Source organism: Emys orbicularis, chromosome 2 (genome assembly GCF_028017835.1).
Source record: "Emys orbicularis isolate rEmyOrb1 chromosome 2, rEmyOrb1.hap1, whole genome shotgun sequence".
Classification (NCBI taxonomy): domain Eukaryota; kingdom Metazoa; phylum Chordata; order Testudines; family Emydidae; genus Emys; species Emys orbicularis.
In genome coordinates this window covers 96,882,946-96,906,223 of record NC_088684.1, presented here as the reverse complement: position 1 = coordinate 96,906,223, position 23,278 = coordinate 96,882,946, and the positions used below count along the sequence as shown (strand labels likewise).

The 23,278-nt window shown below is 41.4% G+C and overlaps 1 protein-coding gene across 1 annotated transcript in view; it reads right to left on the bottom strand.

Moving 5' to 3' along the window:
* Positions 1-18,153, bottom strand: part of CCDC102B (coiled-coil domain containing 102B) — a 328,414-nt gene extending 310,261 nt beyond the window's left edge. Inside the window, exons 1-3 of the mRNA XM_065399851.1 lie at positions 17,563-18,153; positions 12,243-12,454; positions 4,543-4,651 (exon numbers count right to left, since the gene is read on the bottom strand). Coding sequence (XP_065255923.1) covers positions 4,543-4,651; positions 12,243-12,454; positions 17,563-18,153 — 912 coding nt within the window. The remainder of the gene's footprint in view (positions 1-4,542; positions 4,652-12,242; positions 12,455-17,562) is intronic.
* Between the last annotated feature and the right edge of the window lie 5,125 nt (positions 18,154-23,278).

The following is a 23,278-nucleotide window of genomic DNA, read 5'->3' as shown; positions in this document are numbered from 1 at the left end:
GTAGTGTACTGTTACCCCCAGGATGAGGGAGTTTAGGCTGGTAAATTTAGAGGAGGTACCAGGAGATAGAGAAGGGAAGTAGGAAGGAGTCCAGAGAAATAGCAACAGAGGCTGGGAGCAAGCAGATCATGGTTGCTAGACAAAGAATCCCCGGGCTGGAACCTGGAGTAGTGGGCAGGCCCAGGTTCCCAGCTGCTGAGGAATTAGCATGGGACCTGGCCTTGGAGCAGAAGACTGTCTGGAATGGCATGCAGAAAGCTGACCCAGTGGGACTTTGACACCCCTGAAGGGGAGGTCTCTACAATGACCTGGCTGGAGGGCTGAGTCACAAAGAGGGAGCACTGCGAGTCCTGAGACCGATGAGGCATGGGCCATGAGCAATCTGTCTGAAGGGGAGGCATCAGACCTGAGTGGAATCAATCCCCAGACTCAGCCACAAGGCGGTGCCCAATTGTAAGTGAACCCCGTTATACAAGGCACAGCGATATAAAATGACTTGAATAATTTCACATTGTGAGTTGGAAGTAGATTTAGGTGTCGAACTCAGGCCTCTTAACTGCCAGTTCCCTACTGTAACAACTATATATACTATCTCTCTTCCTTATGACTGAACAGGACACATTCGATGCTGAACCTGGGATAGCGTTATTGTATACATATCGTCACTTTTTCTAGGATTTTTTCCTAGTTAGACACTAGTTTATAGTTTCCAAATATATTTGAGGTGAGTGAAGTCTTAAAAAAAAAAAACCAGAGATTTTCCTCTCCATTTTTAGGATGTGGTAATATGCTTTTTCTAAGACAGAGTGCTGCATTTGCTGCACCACTGCTGTATTCTAGTATGGCAATTCTGAAGTTTCTGTGCTCCTTTACTTAATACCTCTTAGCTCATCAAACCTGACCAAAAACTTGTTCTTCCAAAAAACGAGCAGAACTAATCACATTGCTACTAATTGCTATCTTCAGAGGCATTGACACTGAAAAACTAAGATCGTCCACTGTTCTGAAGAAGGTGGTTTGGCAAGAGAAATAAGGCTGTTAATTCTGTGAAATATTATCTCCACATGATCACTTAGATAAGAACCATTGTACTCTCAGAGTAAAGGGTACAGCAAGAATCCATTGGAACATAGAGTTCGTTACTCTAGGAGTATCCTTGAAAAGGGCTGTGCTTGAATCTGTGTGTGTTAGCATTTCTCCAAATCCCACATGATATAATGGGCAACATTTATTATGTATGGTTAGTTGAAGGGAATTTGTTTTATCCCCAGTGTTGAACTCTACACTATAATGAATGATCCTGTAATCCCCATAAGGACAATAACTACCCTGCAGATAACCAAGACCAGTGAGAAGACTAGGTTCAACATGTGTCTCCTTTCATGCATAGTTGCATTAACATTGCTGGTCCAGGTACAGCAAATCTATAAGCTGGTGGATCCGTACTTTTAGTATATCAGAAGGATACTAAAGACCTTTTCTGTTTTATCCAGGAGAGTTAGAACTATATTTTTAAGCTTCTATCTACAAGACTCTATCTATAACAGACAACCACTCCAGATCACTTGAGGATTATGGGATCTCACACTCTTGAACAGCTCCACCATTCCAGAGGGTAGACACTAGCCAGACTGGGCTCTTCCAAAGTATCAGTCACTAAAGCAACCATGACATTGTTTTTTTGTTTACAATACTTGTGAACACATGTCTTATCTACCAAAAATATGACACTTAAGTTACTTACACCAGACTTCAAACAAAGAGATGACACATTTTTAAACCATTTCAGAAGCAATATGAAATCAACAAAAAAATGTAGTCCAACTACAGTCAGTGATGAGCTCCCAAAATCCTAATAACTGGTTCCCTGCCGGGTCTTCGGCGACACTTCGGCAGCAGGGCGGGGGTCTTCACTCACTCCGGGTAAAGGACCCGCCGCCGAAAACCCGGAGCGAGTGTAGACCCCCGCCCTGCTGCCGAAGTGTCGCCGAAGACCCGGTAGGGAACCGCACGGTGAGTAAAAGCTCCACGTGCCTGTCTCCCCCCGCCCACCCATCTGACCCCAACCCACTTCCTGCCCCCGACTGCCCCCCTCAGAACCCACAACCCATCAACCCCCCCCGCTCCTTGTCCCCTGACCACCCCCTCCTGACACCCCCCACCCTAACTGCTCCCCAGGACCCAACCCCCTACCCAACTTGCCCCGCTCAGTGTCCCCTGACTGCCCCGACCCCATCCACCACCACCCCAAGAGACCCCTGGAACTCCCATGCCTACTCAACCCCCCCCTGTTCCCCGTCCCCTGACCACCCCCCCAGAACCTCCGCCCCCTCCAACCGCTCCCTGCCCCTTATCCAACCCCTCCTCCCAGCCCTGGGCCCTCTTACCCTGCTGCTCAAAGCGGCAGGAGCTGCAGAGCTGCCCAGAGCACTGGTGCCGGCGGCGCGGCATGCTGGGGCTCTGCGAGGGGGGGGAGCAGGGGAGAGGCCGGGGGAGCCTCCCCAGCTGGGAGCTCAGGCGGGCTGGACAGTCCCACGGGCCGGATGTGGCCTGTGGGCCAGAGTTTGCCCACCCGCCGGCCCCTTTACAACCGGTTCTACACCGGTTTCTAAATTTAACAACCGGTTCTTGCGAACCGGCTCCAGCTCACCACTGACTACAGTCAAACACAAAACACAAAAAGCTAGTAACAGAAGTGCATGGTTACATTCACTTCCCTACAGCTAGCAAAAATTCAGCTTTGTAACATAGTCTGAAAATAGAGTACATATATAGATAAAATGATGGTGTCAGTTCAAAAATCCCTTTTATTAAGTAACATTTAAATGGGTATTTTGCAAGCTAAGTAGTATGACTCTCAACCTGCCAATACTATCTAGTGTGATGTGGATTTTTTTTAATTAAACAGGAATTTTCAAGGACAGTTAGCATACTGTTTCCTGAACTGATAGAAATCCAGCAATTTGTCTTTGAAAAGTTGATATCTACGTTTTATTTGAAACAGAGAAATTTGGCAGCTCCAGCTGAAATGTAGCTGCAGTTCAATGTCTAAGAAGCTGCATTTTACCAATGCCCTATTCTATAACTATGATATCATATCTATTTGGGGAAAACAGATCATAGATTTATTGTTACATTTTTTTCTATTATGATGATTTCTCAAGAGAGATAAGCTTTGTTATCAAGAAGCTTGTAAGAGTAGTTGAATATTTTTTCTTAACACTGACATATAACAAATAACATTCGCCCACTCACAAGATTTGTGCATTTTAAAATATGGAGGATTTTCACTTACAAAATAGATACATGGTGGTAATTTCATTCAAATTAATCGGTTTTACTAAAACCAGTGTTTTCCCCTGTAACATTAAAAACTAAATAAATCACAGCCCTACAAAACTCCCAAGATGTGCAGAATACCCAAAAAGTTATCTTCTGTTCACAGTTAAATACAAATATTTTCTGTGTATGTGTTTGTTCAATATCATGTATTGCATCAAAATCAACATCTCATGTTAAAATTAGTTTTTTCTTTTCAACATGTATCCAACTAAGAACTCAAAGATGATTTTCAGTTGGAGACTGCATGATAGTTGTCTCTTATCCATATATCAATATCAATTTTTATTGTTCCCTTCTCCCCAGCAGTGATCAAAACCTCAGGGCAAAATAATTTACCAAAACATCTGCTTCATATTTGAATCACAGAGGTATGATGGACCAATTGAATAGTTTGCATTTAATCAGGAGGGATTTTCCTACATAACAACTAAGGAGAGCAAAAGAAACCAAAATCTAAAGGAAGCCTAAGATAACAGACCAAGAGAAGATCCCGGACTACAAAGTAAAATGTGTAAAATTTAGAGGATTCAATTCAAACATTGCTATAGTGCATTCCCTGCTGAGTTTATATATGTATGATAATTTTAAAAAAATGTAATCTAAGTAATAGCAATTGACTTAATCTAAATGTTTGAGAATCACTGTAACTGAATAAAAAAAAAACCTAAAAATTCTTGGTGTCTTGTGCACAATAGAGGCAAAGAAAGTGTAAATGCTTTAACCATATGTTCCAAACCTGGGTGCCTAAAGTTACATACCAATGTTTTGACACCTAAAAGAAGTGACCTGGTTTTCAGAATACCCACAAATTTCAATGAATTTTATGAGAGTTATCAGGACTCAGCAACTTTTAAAAAAAAGCAGTTTCCATTTAGGTCATAAAACATGGATGGTTTGAAACAATTAGTCCAAATGAAACTACTATATAATATGCTTGTATGATGTAATTTGGCTCAGTAGTTTGGTCAGTCTCTGCACATGGGCTCTGAATGAGGGTGAGAATGGTGACTCACATTTTCTGTCAAATACAGAAAATATTGTTTCCTCTAGGGCAGGCATCTGCTACAGTCCAGAATTACTTGTTTATCAGTTTCACAGACTCATTTTTCTGTTTTGTTTTTAGTTAGTCAGGGGGAAAAAAGCCTGTATTGCTCTCTGTTCCCCAGTAGTAGTATTTTGTTTGTTTTTTTGCCAACGTACCTGTTTCAGGCTCTCCAGCTGGGACTGTCGCATTTCTTCATATTTCCATTTCCACTGAGAGCGATCAGAGTCCAGCTTCTCTACTTCTTTTTCCAGGAAAAAATGCATTCTATAAAAATGTTTTAACAATCATCATTAAAAAAAATCTTTAAGATAACAAAGCTGATTCTGAATAGCTTTTGTATTGTTTCTAAACTGTCTTGCTTTGCTGGATTTAAACACAGCGCTTTGTTTTGTTTTTGTTTTGTAAATTACATGTTTCTATTACTTTTATGATGTTCAAAGGATTAGCCAAAGAGATTCACCAAAGTGAGGAGAAGGAACCAAAACAATCTAACAATGTGAAATATGCATGAAATGCAATGCTAAACCAAAGGAGACTTGGAAATTGACTTCGACCAGAATCAGTTGACCCAATATACCATGTGATGGCAAAGACCATCAGAGAAAAGGTAACGAATAGGTGCAATATCTGAACAACAGAATACAGTGTAAAGCAAGGGCAAAGGCCAATTTTATCTTTCATTAGATTATCTTAATCGTGCATTCCCAAGTTTTCACTTTTTCCTGCTCTAGGCTGCTTTCCCACTCCATACAGGGATCTACTTTATTTGAGCTTTGTTTTACCTTTTACAGCATTCATCTTCCCTGGGCATTTATTGTACATTGTTTATAGCTAATTATACTTTTTCTTGGAATAGTTCTATCTCAGTTCCCTCTTTATTCTGTGTTTCCTAGCGCTAGGTCCTCAACTGGTGTAAATCAGCCTAGCTCCACTGAAGTCAGTACAGTTCATTTTCAACACCTGGAAAAAAGTCCTCAATGCTAAAAAAAAGGTTGATATACCACCATTTCTAGATGGCGTGAGCACTCCTTTTCTAGTCTTCTGTCAAAATGAAAATCCTTGAACTTTTACTTCCAGGAAGGGCATGTCCCATTTCCACTAGGGCTGGTAGGCAAGCAGCATTAAAATTTCACTGTCTGTTCCCTAAGTACTCCACCAATAGAAAACTCTAATGGAGGTATGAATCAGTACATTCCCAGCTACTCTGGTCATGCTTCTCTCCCAGCCAGAAGTTCTCTTCTTTCAGACTTTGCCAGCCTCCTACAGCTCTCATGGACTGCAGAAAGTTGTGATCTGTTTCTACTGTCCCCAATGTCAGGGTCTAGGCTGACAGAAGTATGATAATGGGCTTTTGCAAGCATGATGGTTTGTGGTATTTCAATCAGATGAGTGCAGAATACTTTTTCTCTGGTTCCCTTACTCAGTGTACTCTGGAAGCCATAAAATAATTATAATTATATTTGAATAGAGCTCTCAGGATTGAAATTTGAACACTAGGATTTTTTGTTAGATTTGTTTCTTTCTGACCTTTACATTGGATAGTTTGTGATGAAATTTTCAAAGACCCTATTCACTCTGTCTAAGTACAGTCAGAGGGGTATTGGAAGGGGACATATACATAACATATGCACAGTTCCATAAGAATGGAAACCATAAATGTTCTAATTTAGACATTAATAACCCAAATGAAATGCTTTCAAATTTTGTTTGTATTCTCTAGCCATTTCAAATATTATTTGCTCCTGAAGGAAGCTGCTAGAAATATTTTGGAAATGGGGATGTATTGATCTCAGAAGTTCTACTACATCTTCATTAAGATGACATCTTTTAATATTTATTTGCCTCCAACAAGATACTTGGTTATGAAGCTCTACTTACTCCTACAACCAAGACAATATCTACAAAAATATTAAGACTACATAATGCATGAAGAACAATCTGATTCCTTAGAGAGAGGTACTGTAGTATTTAAATAATGAACTCTCATTGCTACCTTTACCCTTTATTCAAAACAATTAAAGCATTATTTTCTACCATTATCCAGAGATCTAAAGAAATATGATTTAGAACAGCAGAGAGCACCACACAGGATTTGTCTACACTGCAATTATACACCCACGGCTGGCCTGAGCCAGCTGACTTGGTTTCACAGGACTCAGGCTAAAGGGTGTTTAATTGCTGTGTAGACATTTAGGCTCTGGCTGCAGCCTGGGCTCTGGGACCTTTGAGGTGGGTCATTACTCATTGTTAGAAAATGGCAATTAGACAAAGGGTATTACACATAAAGTCACTTGGATCATAATCACAACAGTATTATGAAATCAGGTCAGCATCATAAAGCCTAGATGTATTCCATTAGATTATAAACTACATCTTAGTCTGGTAGCAGGAGACTTTTAAAACAGGAGGATGAAGATGTCCAAACATTTAAGATAAAGTGTTGACGTTATTTTAGTCTTATTAGTTTTTGAAAGTGTTTATTATACACCTCTACCCCGATATAACACTGTCCTCGGGAGCCAAAAAATCTTACCGTGTTATAGGTGAAACAGCGTAATATCAAACTTGCTTTGATCCGCCAGAGTGCGCAGCCCCGCCCCCCGGAGGGCTGCTTTACTGCGTTATATCCAAATTTGTGTTATATCGGGTCATGTTATATCGTAGTAGAGGTGTAATAGGAGGTGCTTTGTAAAGCACAAGGGACAAAGAAGGACTAGAAAACCAGACAAGTGGAATAGTTTAAAAGAAAAGAAACCTCAGAGACATCTGCTAGGAATAACAATTCTATGCCATAGGAATGCCTTTGACAATCTACCAAGCATTTGACAAACGGCAACATTCATGTGATAAGATTGTTTTGACTAGAGCCACAATTTATAAACATTTTGTTATAAACCCATGCTGAAAGATGGATTTGTAATGAGCTTAGTTGACCAAAGTACTAAACCTAAACAGATCTTATAAACTCTAAGTGCTTTTCTTCCTGCTATATGGTGATCAAGTGCCAGATGGCACAGACACCCATTACTATAGACTGGCAGTGGTGTTAAATAAAGTTGGGGTTAAGAAAACTTTTTTGCCACAATGCCTTCAAAAACTTGACAACAGTTAGTGCACTGCTGCGCTGATACCACTGCCTATCATGCTTACCAATACTGCCTCATTGTTTCCTTGTACTTCCTTATCTATCTATATCCATCTGTTGTCTCTTGTCTTATCCTGAGATAGTAGGCTCTTTGCGTAAGGAGCATCTTTTTATTCTGTGTCTGTGCCTAGCCCAATGGGGTCCTGGTCCATGACTAAGGCTTCTAAATGCTATGGTAATACAATCAATAAATAACATTGTCTCACCCCTTTTCTCAATAATGAGGTCGAGTTTTCTGCCAGGAAGCAGTAGTTTGCATATCATTTAGAAAACACAATTTGATTTTTTAATTTTTTTTTAATTCAGAGAATAGTTGATGTCTGAAGAAAGTAATATTACTCTCATAAGCCATCATGACCAGCAATAATAAATTACAGTTGAACAGGATGAGAAAATTGAAGCCATCATTAGCATAGTCAAGGCTAAAATAATGATACCAGGCTGATCAGTAACCATGAAAAACAGCAGACAGTGAAGCACAGGACAGCTAAAGAGATGAATTCACACCTTTACAATGTATAATGGGAAGTGTGATCCTGACCGTACAGGAGAAGTGAAAGTGAATTAACAAAACAGAAAGGACATTTAACACTGGACAGCAAAAGGATGAAACTGTAAATTAAAGAAGGAACTTCTAATGAGTGTAAAATGCTCTATTTGGGTAGTTGTATCAAATGTACATATTGAACGGCTATGTAGATAATATCATTGGAAAGTGGAGTTTTCCTGTATACTGTGCTTACGAATGGCATTATGAGGATACGAAGTACTAATGTATTATTTGTGTTACAGTAGGACCTGTACTCAGAGGCTCCCATTGAGCCTGTTGTTCCATTGGCCTAGAAACTGTACAAAAACACATAGGAGGCAGTCCTTGCCCTGAAGAGTTTGCAATCTAGATAAATAAGGCAGATAAAGAGTGTGAGGGGAAAATACAGGCATAGAAAAGTGAAGTGACTTACCCAAAGTTAAACTGCACATCAAATGGCAGAGCCAAGAATAGAAACTGGGTCTCCTGATTCCCAGTTTATTTTTCTATCTCTGCTAGAGGAGTACTAAGTGCCTCATGCTAGGTTCTGAATACCTTCAACTCCCAATGGAATCAATGGGAGTTGAGGTACCTATCACATACAAGAGGCATTCAGCACACCATAGTGTTGGATCTAAGAAACTGCTAGAGATCGCAGGGCAGGCGATGCAATTAAGATTGTTAACTGCATGCCCAGTTGGGGACACAATTAAACTTGCAAGAACTTTAATATTTTCAACAGGTTGCACTTACTTTAAAACTATTAGAGTCTTAAAACTATTAGCACACAATGGTTTTGTTAGGCATTTGAAAGACATACTATTTTCTTGTGACTGCTAACATCAGCCACCCACTTACAGAGCTGTGGTGAGTTTAAGAGAGCAGACAGATTTATAGTCACTATAACCTTGAGAAACATTCTGTTATTATGGGGGGGGAAATAGCTGTGTGATAGTCTTGCACTGATTGCATGCCAAAACTGATCCAAAAACAAACACATCCACAGACTCACAATATCCACAAGATAGTTGCCAAAAAAAAAAAAAAAAAAAAGTAATAATGGAAAACATTGCTCCATCGTAGCCGAGTGTTGCTAATTCTTTGTACTGAAATTGTTTAATCTACTTCTGCTGTTGTTGAGGAGGGGAAATTTTCTTCTTTTTTCCTTTTTCAGTTAACTTAAGTTCTTATTGGAACAACAGTTCTGGTGACTGAAGTCTTCTGACTTCATGGGCACAGCACACACTGCAAGTTTTCTTGCAATACCCAATCAATGTTCCTCAATACTTTTCCTAGACTGGCATCCCATAGGGACGATCAGCTAATCCCTTATTCCCACTAATGGCTCTGATGCAGACACCAGTCTCTTACCAGCTAGAATGAGATCACCAAGTCTCTTCCTTCAGAGCACCAAACAGATACCAGACATTCACTACTTATCTTAACCGAACATAAGAATGGTCATACTGGGTCGGACCAATGGTTCATCTAGCCCAGTATCCAGTCTTCTGACAGTGGCCAATGCTAGGTGCTTCAGAGGGAATGAGCAGAACAGGGAATTATCAAGTGATCCATCCCCTGTCGCCCATTCCCAGCTTCTGGCAAACAGAGGCTAGGGACACTTCAGAGCATGGTTTTGCATCCCTGCCCAGCCTGGCTAATAGCCATTGATGGCCCTATCCTCCAGGAACTTATATATCTCTTTTTTGAATCCTGTTATAGTCTTGGACTTCAAAACATTCTCTGGCAAAGAGTTCCACAGGTTGACTGTGTGTTGTGTGAATAAATACATCCTTTTGTTTGTTTTAAACCTGCTGCCTATTAATTTCATTTGGTGACCCCTAGGTTCTTGTGTTTTGAGAAGGAGTAAATAACACTTCCTTATTTACTTTCTCCACACCAGTCATGATTTTATAGACCTCTATCATATCGCCCCTTAATCGTCTCTTTTCCAAGGTGAAAAGTCCCTGTCTTATTAATCTCTCCTCATAGGGAAGCTACTCATTTGTTGCCCTTTTCTGAACTTTTTCAATTCCAATGTAATGTGACAAAGTTCCTCCTCTATCTTGGTGGGTCCTGCGCTTATTGGCGGATTTTCTTGCCTCAGAGATTCATCAAGTGGGTTGGGGAACAGCCCAGAGACCTTCCCCTCTGGAAGAATCCACAGTCCAGGTCAATTGGGAGGTTTGGGGGGAACCCAGGCCCGCCCTCTATTCCCCGTTCCAGCCCAGGGCCCTGTAGACTGCAGCTGTCTATAGTGCCTCCTGTAACAGCTGCATGACAGCTACAACTCCCTGGGCTACTTCCCCATGGCCTCCTCCAAACACCTTCCTTATTCTCACCACAGGACCTTCCTCCTGGTGTCTGATAACGCTTGTGCTCCTCAGTCCTCCAGCAGCACACCCTCTCACTCTCAGATCCTTGCGCCTCTTGCTCCCAGCTCCTCACACTCGCACCACAAACTGAAGTGAGCTCCTTTTAAAACCCAGGTGCCCTGATTAGCCTGCCTTAATTGATTCTAGCAGCTTCTTCTTAATTGGCTCCAGGTGTCCTAATTAGCCTGCCTTAACTGGTTCTAGCAGGTTCCTGATTACTCTAGTGCAGCCCCTGCTCTGGTCACTCAGGGAACAGAAAACTACTCATCCACTGACCTGTATATTTGCCCTCTACCAGACTCCTGTACCCCACTGGTCTGGGTCTGTCACAGTAGCTTTTTTGAGATGGAGTAACCACATCTGCACGCAGTATTCAAAATGTGGGCGTATCATGGATTTACATAGAGGCAATATGATATTTTCTGTCTTATTATCTATCCTTACCTAATGATTCCCAAAATTCTGTTAGCTTTTTTGACTGTCGCTGCACATTGAGTGGATGTTTTCAGAGGAACTATCCACAATGACTCCAAGATCTCTTTCTTGAGTGGTAACAGCTAATTTAGAACCGAACATTTTGTATGTGTAGTTGGGCTTACGTTTTACAATATGCATTGCTTCGCATTTATCAACATTGAATTTCGTATGCATTTTATTGCCTATTCTGAGTAATGTCTTGAAAGGAAGGCTCTATATTCTTTTTTTAGTCTTAAATTATCCAGTTCCTAGATGGAGCTTATTTTGAGGTGTATAGATAATACTATTAATACTTTGTATCTGTGTAGCACCTTTCAACCCAAAGCCTCTCACCATTGAGCACACAGGGAGTCATTCTGCACTAGCCAGGGCCGGCTCTAACTTTTTTGCCGCCCCAAGCAGCAAAAAAAAGTGCCGCCCCGCTGTAACGCCCCCCCCAAGCGCCACCCCACCCTGCTGAACCCCCCCCACCGAGTGCTGCGCCGCCAACCCCCCCCCCGCCGAGCACCGCGCCGCCGCGCTGCCGAACACCCCCCACCGAGCTGCTGAACCCCTGCTGAGCACCGCCGAACACCCCCGCCGAGCTCCTGAACCCCCGCCGAGCTGCTGAACCCCCGCTGAGCACCGCCAAACACCCCCGCCGAGCTGCTGAACTGCCGCCGAGCGCCGCGCCGCCGAACACCCCCCCCCCCGTGGAGCACCGCACTGCCGAAGCCCCCCATGCGGAGCGCCGCCGAAACCCCCACGGAGCGCCACGCTGTTGAACACCCCCCGCGCGGAGCGCTGCCGAACCCCTCTCCATGGAGCGCCACGCCACCGAACACCCCCGCCGAGCTGCTGAACTCCCGCCGAGCACCGCGCCGAGGTGCCCCCACGCCACCTCAAGATTGGCCGCCCCTTACCAGGTGCTGCCCCAAGCACGAGCTTGGTTGGCTGGTGCCTGGAGCCAGCCCTGGCACTAGCTGAAGCTTCCAAGTGTAATGCTATGGAGAATACATTCTGGTAACAACATACCAAAGACCAGGTACAGTAATACTGATATCAAATAGCAAGCAAGCATCCTTGGCCAATTCCAACTTCACATTTTTACAGATAGCCATATAGAGTCTCAAGTATATGACATCATACTTACGACATATTGAGGGAATCTTCACAAAACGCAGAAATATGTTGTCAACATGAAACAAACATCCTTATACTAAGTTTGTTCCTCCTAAAATATTTAAATATATGCCTCTTACCAGAAATTAATGGTCATGTGACCATTTTAGAACACTGGTTTTATTTATTTAAGTAACTTGCTCTAGGGAGAATCAATTTTGCACTTACTCTCTTTCCTTCTGTAAGATATTCTGTGACTCATCCAATTGCAAATGCAAAGCAGAAACATGTATTAATTCATTCTCCGGAGGATGGACTATGTTGTCGAGCCTTTGTCTAGGCTTTTCCAGACCAATGCCAGGGGCAAAGGAGTCAGGAAGCCTCAGATTGAATCTTGTACCTTGGTTCTTTCTTAATGTGTTTTCAGTTGTCTCCACATCCTGAGAAAAAAACATAAGAACAAAACATCCTAAGCCAAAAAATACAAACATATGTTAGGAACAGTCATCTCATAATGAAGTCTACAAGGACTGTCATGCTGTTCAAACATGTACAGCCGCAACGAAGGAAGAATCACACATCTTGCACATAGAATGTGGTCAATAATGCCCCTGACCACCATGATGATCAGCTAGTGTGGCTGGTGGCACTCTACACCCCCAAAAAAGGTGTGTCCAACCAGCGTGGTGAGAAGCCAAGGATCTGTTTCTCTCAGGCATTGAAATATTCTTCTCAATTAGCATTTTCAAAAGGTCCCACATCTGACCCTGAAGAGTCTAATCCAAATCCCATTGATGTCCACTGGGTTTTTTTCTGGGGGGACAGAAATGGTGTAGGGGAAGGGAAAAGAGTTTATGCCTAAATAGATTTCTGTTTTGCGAAGGCAAATGATTTTGCATGAAGAATTGTGGGAACCAAATTTAATCCATAATTAAGTAAATTGAAGTTCTCCCAAGAGAAATCCAGCTAACTTCAGAAATACAATAAATTGTGTTTCCTCCAATTAGTTATAAACTAATTCAGTTTCTCTCAATAAACCTCTGTACTGTTCCTGACAACTCTGTTCATCTGACATTATCAAAACTTTTTAACACGATGCATGAAAATTATATTATAAAAGATACTGTAAATTAGGTAAATGGATATTCCCAGGCAATTTTAACACACTGAAACTATAAAGCAGCTGGCACATTATCCTTCATCAGTGAAGGAGATATACTGTTAAAATATATTTGTGTCATTCCCTCCTTTAGGCCCTGTAGATTAGACATTTTAGTCACTCTGACAAACAGTTAATAACATACATCTGTGTAGAATTTGCGACTGAGGGTGAAGTTCTGGCCCTGTTGAAGTCAATGGAAAATCTCTAGGACCAGAGTTTCACCACTGGACTATAAACAGAAAATACTGTTTGGGTTTTCATTGATTTGAATTCTGTATTACAGGGCCGCCCAGAGGATTCAGGGGACCTGGGGCAAAGCAATTTCAGGAGCCTCTTCCAAAAAAAAGTTGCAATACTATAGAATACTATATTCTCGTGGGGGCCCCTGCGGGGCCTGGGGCAAATTGCCCCACTTGCCCCCTGCCCCCTACCCCCGGGGCGGCTGTGGGAAAAATAAATATTTAAAAACCTCCGCATCTCAGCACAAACCCAGTTTTGAGAAACCTTGTAAAGGTGATTTGAAAAGAAGTTATCACTGGTTCTCAGCATCAGCTAGTGCTAAAAGGCACTAAAGCTCATTAAAAGGGTTGGACAAATATTTTCCATCAAAACTTTTTTTGGATCGAAAACTAGGGGTTTTTAAAAAGCAGAAAAAAATCACGGACAAGGTCTGCTTTCCTTCAAAATTTGTTGTGAATTTTTTTAATTGAAAAGTTGAAATTAGTCTGCCAAAACCTGAACATGGTTTGGGGTTTCAGAAGTGTGTGGCCAAATATTTGCGGCTTGCTGTGTTTGATTGTTTAAAGAAACAATAAAAAAATTCTGCTTAAAAAAAATCCAAAACTTTTGAACCACCTCAGCTTGTGACCAAACGCCTGAGCCCATCCAGTCAGAGATGTTTCCAGGTTTCTGATACTCTGCTGGCTTCCTTGACTCATATCTGTCTCCATAACTTTGGGTTCATTTAGGTTAGAACATAAGAACATAAGAATGGTCAGACCAAAGGTCCATCCAGCCCAGTATCCTGTTTACTGACAGTGGCCAATGCCAAGTGCCCCAGAAGGAGTGAACCTAACAGGTAATGATCAAGTCATGTCTCCTGCCATCCATCTCCACCCTCTGACAAACAGAGGCTAGGGACACCATTCCTTACCTATCCTGGCTAATAGCCATTAATGGACTTAACCTCCATGAATTTATCTGTTTCCTAGAGACTGGCTCCATGAGGTCCCTCACAAACTGGAGACGGTTACTGTGGGTTTGTCTTTAGTATAGTTTATGTACATACTCCACAAACTGAGCATTTGAGCTTGTTCCAGAATCTGGTATGAGCCTATGTTGTGATAACTGAAATGCTCAAAATAGCACATGAATGTGAATTAAATTAAATTAAATTGCTAAAATTAAATTAACCCGGGGGTCTCAAACTGGGGGTCGGGACCCCTCAGGGGGTCACGAGGTTATTATTGGGGGTCGTGAGCTGTCAGCCTCCACCTCAAACCCTGCTTTGCCTCCAGCATTTATAATAGTGTTAAATATATAAAAAAGTGTGTAGGATATTGCCCACGAATCCCCCCTGCTCCCTGTCCCCTGACTGCCCCGACCCCTATCCACCCCCCCCCCCCGCTGAGTCCTGACAGACCCCCGGAACGCCCACGATCCAATCCCCCGTTCCCCGTCCCCTGACCGCCCCCCCCCCGAACCTCTGCCCCCTCCCTGTCCCCTGACTGTCCCTGGGACTCCCTGCCCCTTATCCAACCCCCCCAGCCCTGGCCCCCTTACCATGCCGCTTACCTCCGCCTCCCCACTCTCCCGGAGCTTCAGCGCGCCGTGTCCAGGAGCGGCCCTGGACAGAGCTAAAGCCACATGGCTCCAGCGGGACCTGAGCTCCCGCCGCTCGGCTGCAGCTCGCAGCCCCGCCCCCTTACCACGCAGCTCTGAGCGGGAGGAGCTCAGGTCCCGCTGGAGCCATGTGGCTTTAGCTCTGTCCAGGGCCACTCCAGGACGCGGCGCGCTGAGGCGCCGGGGGATGGGGGAGGCGGAGGGGAGCCTCCGTCATTCTCTTGGGGGCCCCTGCATGGCCCGGGGCCTGGGGCAAATTGCCCCACTTGCCCCCCCCCCTCTGGGCAGCCCTGCTGTATTTCAGTGTTTTTGAGTTTTAAATAGGATGGCTAAATAACAAATACTGAGTGCTGTGAATCCCAGTACTGTTACCAATAAAGAAATGGTGTCTGCAGAAACACTAAGAACAGCTACAAATGTTTTGGTGACGAGTGAAAAGCCACCGCTAACAAGTTCAGCTTTCCAAGAATTGTTTACCTTTACAGATGCACAGAAGAAGAATGGTAAAATAACTGGTGAAGTGGGTATAACTGCAGACCATTACAATAATAGGCCTTCTGGCAAGATAGCTTCTTCTATTAATGCAATTAACCAGATGATACAAGAACTTGACACACTCACTTCAAATGAAACACCAATCCATAGGGTTGAGAAGGAAACCAAAATTACAGAGGCTGGGATGCTGAATGTGAATAGTAATCCTGAGAAAAACCTTTCTATTGGTGGAAGTACTGAATTTTCTTTACTTCAAACAAACCCTCACGCCGCTGGTCGAGCTTCTTATGTTTTTGAAAATCTCTCGAGTCACTGGGAGAAAGTTCGGGATGTCAACTTTAAGCTCTTACAAGATATTAACTTTCTTGACTGTGAGCACCAGATTTTTCTCATGGTGCTATGTGCTGTTGTGTTTTGGGAGCTGTTAGCTGCACCTCTCGATGGTTGATGACAGTCTTTATGAATAACAAAAAAAAAAAGACTGTAGTTGTCTTCTATAACAAAGATAGATGCACTGATCATAGTGTGTATGTGTAATAGTAAAGTCAAGAGAATTACTATACTTTTTATGGATGTCAATGGAGATTAAATGCATAGATTCAAAGACCAATGTGTATACCTTGAATAATCACCTTGTCTAATTAAATTAGTTCATTTTAAAATCAATATTGCAAATATAGTTTTAAGAGGATCCTTTGTGTAAAAATAATTAGGAACACAGTGTTTTGTATTTAATTCAGCACATTTCTTCCTAGAGTAAATGAAAAATATCTTAGTTACATGATGTGACCACTCGTCAAGAACAGCCTGATAAAAAAGTTGGATGATGATGATGATGATAATAATAATACCTGGACAAATCATAAAACAGCACAACATTTTCATTAAGCCTAGTGAACTAGCAGGAAACTCTGCCCAACACATTAGAATCCAATCACTGGCTAGTCCTTCTGAATAAGGTACAAATATAATTTTCCAATTGTTGCAAAAATCTTAGAGTTCATAATAAACTTGAGGCCAAAATTCTCTACTGGAATAACTCCATTGAAATAAAAGGAATTACATCAGCAGAGAATTTGGCTCCATATCTAAGCCCCTTCTTTGAGTGTGCATACAGAAGAAACGCACAATGAAATGTATAATAGGTCAGAATCTTTTTACAGGTTGATTCTCAAGTGCCAGTACAATGTCTATTCAGGGTCACAGTACATACTGAAGCTCACCTCACAGCAGTGTCAGTGGAAATTCTGACAAAAGATGCACATGCTGAAGGCCCTGACTCATAGTCTATTCACGTCATTGTAAACTTTGAGTTGAGCGGGCTTTGAATCATGCCTATAGTCAATACAGGTTATAGGTGATGCTATTTATGATGGGTATATAATATATATCCAGTGCTGGAATGAATACTGACAAAGGAAGAGGGTACAGTTCCATTTGCTAAAACTAGTTCCTTTCTTTTAAAAAAGGCAACTGTAGAGCTGGAAAAGTTGCACCAAACTATTCCACTCATTAAGAGTCCATGGCCACCTTCTGATCCTATATTACCAAGAAACAACATAACTACAGTCCTGGCTCTTTAAAAATACTCCTATTCTGCAGGAAGGGGATGTTCCCCCCCTCCCTCAAGGAACTCAAAGTTATTCACTAGAATTAACTGTGAAGGGCAGGAAGAATTTTGGAAGACCAGGACTATGTAAATAGCTTCCACTCATTTTCAGTTCTACCTGTGTCCATAGACCAGTAAAGACTTTAATGACTGGACACAAGAAAACCTACATTGCTTTTTGAAGGGGGGAAAGATATACAAGTCACAGGGGAGCCCAAATTATCATCTCATTAACTGCTCCCATGGCAACTGTTTATGTACGAGTGATAATGCAAATTGGTCTTCTAGTTTATATATAAACAAAGCATTATGTACTGAAATTTTAGGAGTGGAGACAGGCATACATGTACAGTGTTACCATGAAGCATAGAAAAGTGGACCTTATGTAGACTTGCTAAAAATGCAGATTTCGGAACATACAAATGTATAGTTCCCTTTACCTTATGCATTTCTTGTACCACAAGGATTTTGTTCTTGATCACATCTTTATCAGGTTTTTGTTCCAGACACACTAACTGGTACTCCTTTTCTGTCATACAGGGCATATCTGAGAAATTGAGTTTCTTTTTCCAAGTGACTTCAGTATCCCACTCTTCCTTTTCAATTAGTAAGTCTTGGTTTAGCTTTTTCAGTGCATTCAGTTCCTTCATTGTGGTCTCCAGTTTGATTCTCAATTGTCTCCCTTCCTCCCGGGCTTTATTCCTTTCTGCTCTAACTTTGCTCCATTTCTCCCGCCAGTTGGCAGTGCAGTCTGACCACCAGCGCATGGTCTTCTCCATTTGGGCAGCTCTAGCCTTAACTTCTTCCAGCTCCCGAAGTCGGAGCTCTTCAGAAATCTCCCAGTCATTGTTGTTACTAATATGCATACAAGGATGGTGAGAGGAGTATGGATGGAGCCGTTGAGATGGTAAACTTGAGTTACAGAGGTTACCTGTTGCTTTGCTACCTTCATCTAGTTTATAAGATTGTCTTTGTTGGGTCTTGAAAATCTGTGTCTTGTCAGATAATTTATGGACAGAGTCTAGATTCATGTTTCGATTCTTAATCTAATTTCACACCTAAAACAGATAAGGAGAAGTGAATATTAGTTCTAAATATAACAAACACATATGTCCAATAAATTAGAAAATCTTTAGAACCATGAGCACATCAGAAGCCAGATTGTAGATTCCACTTTACTTTTCTGCCCAAACTGTGACGCCCTTATTACGTTTTTTGCTCAAGCAAAATCTCAGAATTTGTCTGCATAAGAAAAGAATAAAACAAAACTAAAGACCTCAAGACTTCATCCTATATCTCTTAAGAAAATTGACATTTGCTTAAGGAGTGACATATAGCAGTCCCAACTCCAAGAGCAGCACAGGGATGGTCTGTCCCCATTACTCCTTTGCTACAGTCATCTACAGAACACAGTATACTTCCCACATCAAACTAACTCAGCTCTGCTAGCCAGTGCTTGGGAGAGAGGAGTAAAGCCTTGATTCCACCCATTCCCCACTTCTCTATAACCACTTTTACTCACCTGCTTGGGGAGAGGGATGACTAGAATCTACTTTCAGCCCCACACACAGAGTGGTGAATTGAGCAGGCTGCATAGGGCAGTCACTTATTCCCCCTTACTCACCTGCTCAGTATCTTAAGGAAAAGTGACAGTCCTGCCAGTACACCTCTACCCCAATATAACGTGGCCTGATATAACATGAATTCGGATATAACGCGGTAAAGCAGCGCTCCGGGGGGGGGGGGGGGCTGCGCACTCCGGCAGATCAAAGCAAGTTTGATATAATGCGGTTTCACCTATAACGCAGTAAGATTTTTTGGCTCCCGAGGACAGCGTTATATCGGCATAGAGGTGTATAAGCAAAATAATGGATGCTGTAGGTAAGCATTGCCGCTTCTACAATCTAACATCTAGCTTGTTTCAGTGATTTGTATATTATGGCGATTAGTTTTAAAGTTAATACATTAATTTGAAACACAACCTAAATGAAAGTCCAGTAACAAATTATTTACCAACATTTCATCTTGAAAAAATTAAAGCAATTAACAAGTTATTTTAGCGTAATGCTTTGTTCTCATTTTTATGCATATGAACCAGGAGCTTCTGCCATTTTTTCATCACCAGTCAGATGCTCCCAGCCAGTTTTAATTAGTATTTGACTTTGCAGAACATTCATAATATTATTTCCAATTTATTAAATGTTTCTGGATCATTGTTACAACACAACTATATCTACACTGCAAGCTAGGAGTGTGATTCATCACCAGTTCATCAGAAAACTACTTCAACATGGTATTTGTTCATTTGTTTTTTAATGGCTTTAACTCAGCTTAGCTCCATTTCTATTGGTTGGCTGCCCCATGATCAAATCATTTTATCATGAAATACTTTTAAAACCTGTTAAACACACTTCAAGAAATATAGTTTCAAGTATTGTTACAAGTGAAAATGGGGACAAATGGTGGTGGAAGGGTAAGTCACAGATCACTAGGCTTTCTAGCAGTCTCTCCAGTTCCCTTGAACCTGCAACACCTGCAGCTTCCATAGATTTCAGTTGCAAGTCTTGATTTGTGAGTTCTCAGCACATCTGAAAATCAGGGCCTTTTAAAATTAAAATTATATTTTTAATTGATCACACGGGCACCTAGAGTTTTGGATGTATATTTTTGTATTGTTAAGTCAAATTAAATATGACAATCAAATAGATTTTCTTATGCATTAATATTAAGTTTATTTGACAAGGTTTAGATGCTTAGTTTTGAAATGGAGGGGTATATGGTATATGCAACTGTGATGCCTTCATTTACTGGGGATTGCCCTTTAAATTATAAGAAATCTATCTCTCTTCAAAAACAGTAGCTGATCGAGAGACACACACTGCTCTCTCTCTCATAGAGACTTTATTTTCATTCTTGCGTCTTGTTTTCACAAATTTAAACTAAAAGTCATATTATTATACAAAAAGCATGTGGTTGTTTTTTCTGTATAGAAAAGTCATAAGACAGAATTAGGAGTTAAAGTTACACCATTCAGCATCAGAAGCAGCAGAAAGGGTAAAATTACAAGCCAGATAATAAGTATCAATAGGAAAAGTTCCCGAAGGTGTTTAATATCTGGACTTCAGTGTAATTCTACTCTTTTGGGGAAAACATCCTGAAAAATGCATTTGGTCTATCACCAACCCTGCTCTCCATTCTCAATGTTGTGCATACCTATACAATGCTGACTAAGAGAATAGGAATATTTTGCAGAAGGATTTATATTTCCACCTAAATTTGGACATTTGCTGATGTTCACATAGTTAAGGATAAGTAAGTTAAGGGTAAGTTTGCTTATTGAAGCAGAAATATGGTTTCCAAGAGGATAAATGAGATCAGGACAACTGCCAAGGGAAATGGGATCACATCTATTACCCCATTATAATCGATTTCCCAATTTAATATACAAATAAAATGAATTTAATTGCTTGGTTCTTCCACCATGCTCAATATTTCTTACATCTGAGTTCAGCTGATCCCACTGGCAATCTGGAGCTCAGACACGCCCTCCCCCATTCAAGATAGAACTGAACCTATCAGTTACACAACGTAGGGCAGGCACAATGTGAGAATCAAGGTAACAATTAGAATGTAGTTTTTTTTCACACAATTCTAAGTCCTAAATAACTGAGGTAAGGAGGAAGAAGTATCTTCGGAGTCCATTGTACTAAATGCAAAGGTTATGTATCGTAGGCCAGGATTATATGTAACCTCTCCAGAAGGGAGAGATGATATGAACTGTAGGAAGTGTTATGAACTTCAAAGGACTATATTGAAAAATGTGCCAGACAAGAATGGATTTTTGGAACAAACAGTGTTAAGTGGTTTGTCTGGGAACCTCTAGAGCAGTGGTTCTCAATCTGTGGCTTGTGGGCCACTTGGGATCCAATCAGCATAATGCTGCGACCCATGTGACATCCTCAGGGCCATACAGGTAGTATTGGATGCAGCCCACAAAGGTAAATAGGTTGAGAACTATTGCTTTAGAGGGAGGTAGATACCTATTTCCCACCTTTGGTTATACCAAAACCCAGCCTTTTATACTTACGCCCAAAGGAGTTGTCTGCAGATCACCTATTATCAGAGGTCAAAATCAAAGGCCCAAGCTCTATAAAAGGAAAGAATGAAGAATTCATGGTTGTTCTGGTTCTCAATCTGAGACAGTTATGATCTTGTAGGTTTTGAAGGGCTAATACCTCTCAAAGCCCAAAGTCGGAGCTGGGTACCTCTGGTAAGCTTTTTAGCATGTATGTAGGTACTCTTTTTTTTTTTTAATGTTTTCTCTGTGATGCTTTCACCTTAAGAATAAATGTGTGCTTGCTTAGAAAGGGTTGTGTCGTAACTTACAACTGTGGGCAGTTACACTGTTTATAGCCTTCAGAGAGAAAGCAAAACACAGAGGCTGGCCTTTGAGGCAGGTCTGGCTTGCTGGGGAGATTACTGTGTCGGTAGCGAACTGCACAGCCTGCAAAACTCAGGACAGGAAGAAGAGGGCTAAGGAGCCAAAAGTCTAGAGTGGGTGCCCTTGAGGGATTATGGAGGAGTTGCCCTGAACTGTGACAATAGGATCAAACCCTAGGGAAACGGGCTACAATGGTGACCCCCTTGAGGGATATCAGAGTCTTATCTCATAGTGCAGAAAAATTTTTGAGGAAAAATATCATATTGATGAAGTCGTACCATATTTGTATCAGTTGAAAGCCTCTGCTATAATGGATGTGTGGATAGAACATGTGCAGTCAAATCTTGGCCAGATAGACAGTGTGGGCCAATGGATAGAACACTGGACTGGGACTCAGGAGACAAGATATATTCCCTGCTTTCCAGCTGGTCTACATTTGCAAGTCACTGCACCTCTTTGCCTCAGTTTCCCCATCTGAAAAAATTGGGATGATACCAACCTTTTTTGTAATGCACTTTGAGATCTACTGATGAAAACTGCTACATAGAAAAAAACAAAACTATGTATTACTACTACTACATATTCCAAACAGACAAATAATATAAAGACAGGGCTAGCCCTAAAGATTCTGTGGCACTAGATATTTGCTGCTTTTCCTTTCCATCACAATTACAGAAGCTCCACTAACATAGTCAGTCAAAATCACTGAAGATTTTACATCTCCTATTTTGCTTCACAAGCCACTTATTCTGCATGTATGGCAGTGCCATGTTGTAGGGAGGCCAGATAAAGATAATATTGCACAGCACTTTTATCATCTTATGTCTATAGAACATACTGTACAACTGATAGCTAATTAAGTCTCATAACACCCTTCTGAGGCAGCATTACTTGCATTTTACTATTGGGTTACTTGGGAGAGTGTTAGGGCTGGATTACCCAATAGGCAGACTAAGCATGTGCTTAGGGCACCAGCAAAGCAGGGACACCAAAAAAAAAGATTTTTTTTTTGAAAAAAATTGATATTTGATATTTCAAAAAAAGCATTGAAGTAGTCATCATGGGAAAAATCAGAACTTTGTTAGACTTCCTTATACTCTACTACACACTCTTCCCCTGTTTTTCTGTTCTCTTTGTATTACTTATCCCCATCTAAACCAGGGGGGTGTCCTACTAACATAGATCAAAATAATGCGAGGAAATCAGAGACTGTAACTGATCATCCTACTCCTGGTGGTAAAACAGACATTGTTCTAGAAGGTGTGGATGTGTCAGAGACTGAACCTGCTCATGCTGTAAATAATAGGAGAAAAGATTCTGGTATGTGGGTTGATTTCAGTACCGATGATATAGCTTACTGGATAGATCGTGGACCAAATGACTGTCAACACCACACTGGGCCATTTGACAAATCACATCGGACTTTTACCAATGGCAAACAAACAAGATATTGTCCACAAAAAACATTTTTCGGCATGAAAGCGAATGGTGAGAAATACACTCGAGAATGGCTACTGTATTCACCATCAACAGGGTCTGTGTACTGTTTTGTTTGCAAACTTTTTGCATATAAACCTTTAACATCCCGGTTTTCTGCAGATGGATTTAGTGACTGGCGGAATACTGTTTTAATTGAACACATGAAAATAGCACTACTCACAGAGATTCAATGTTGACATATTTAAATCGAAGACAGGGCTTTGGATTGACACAAA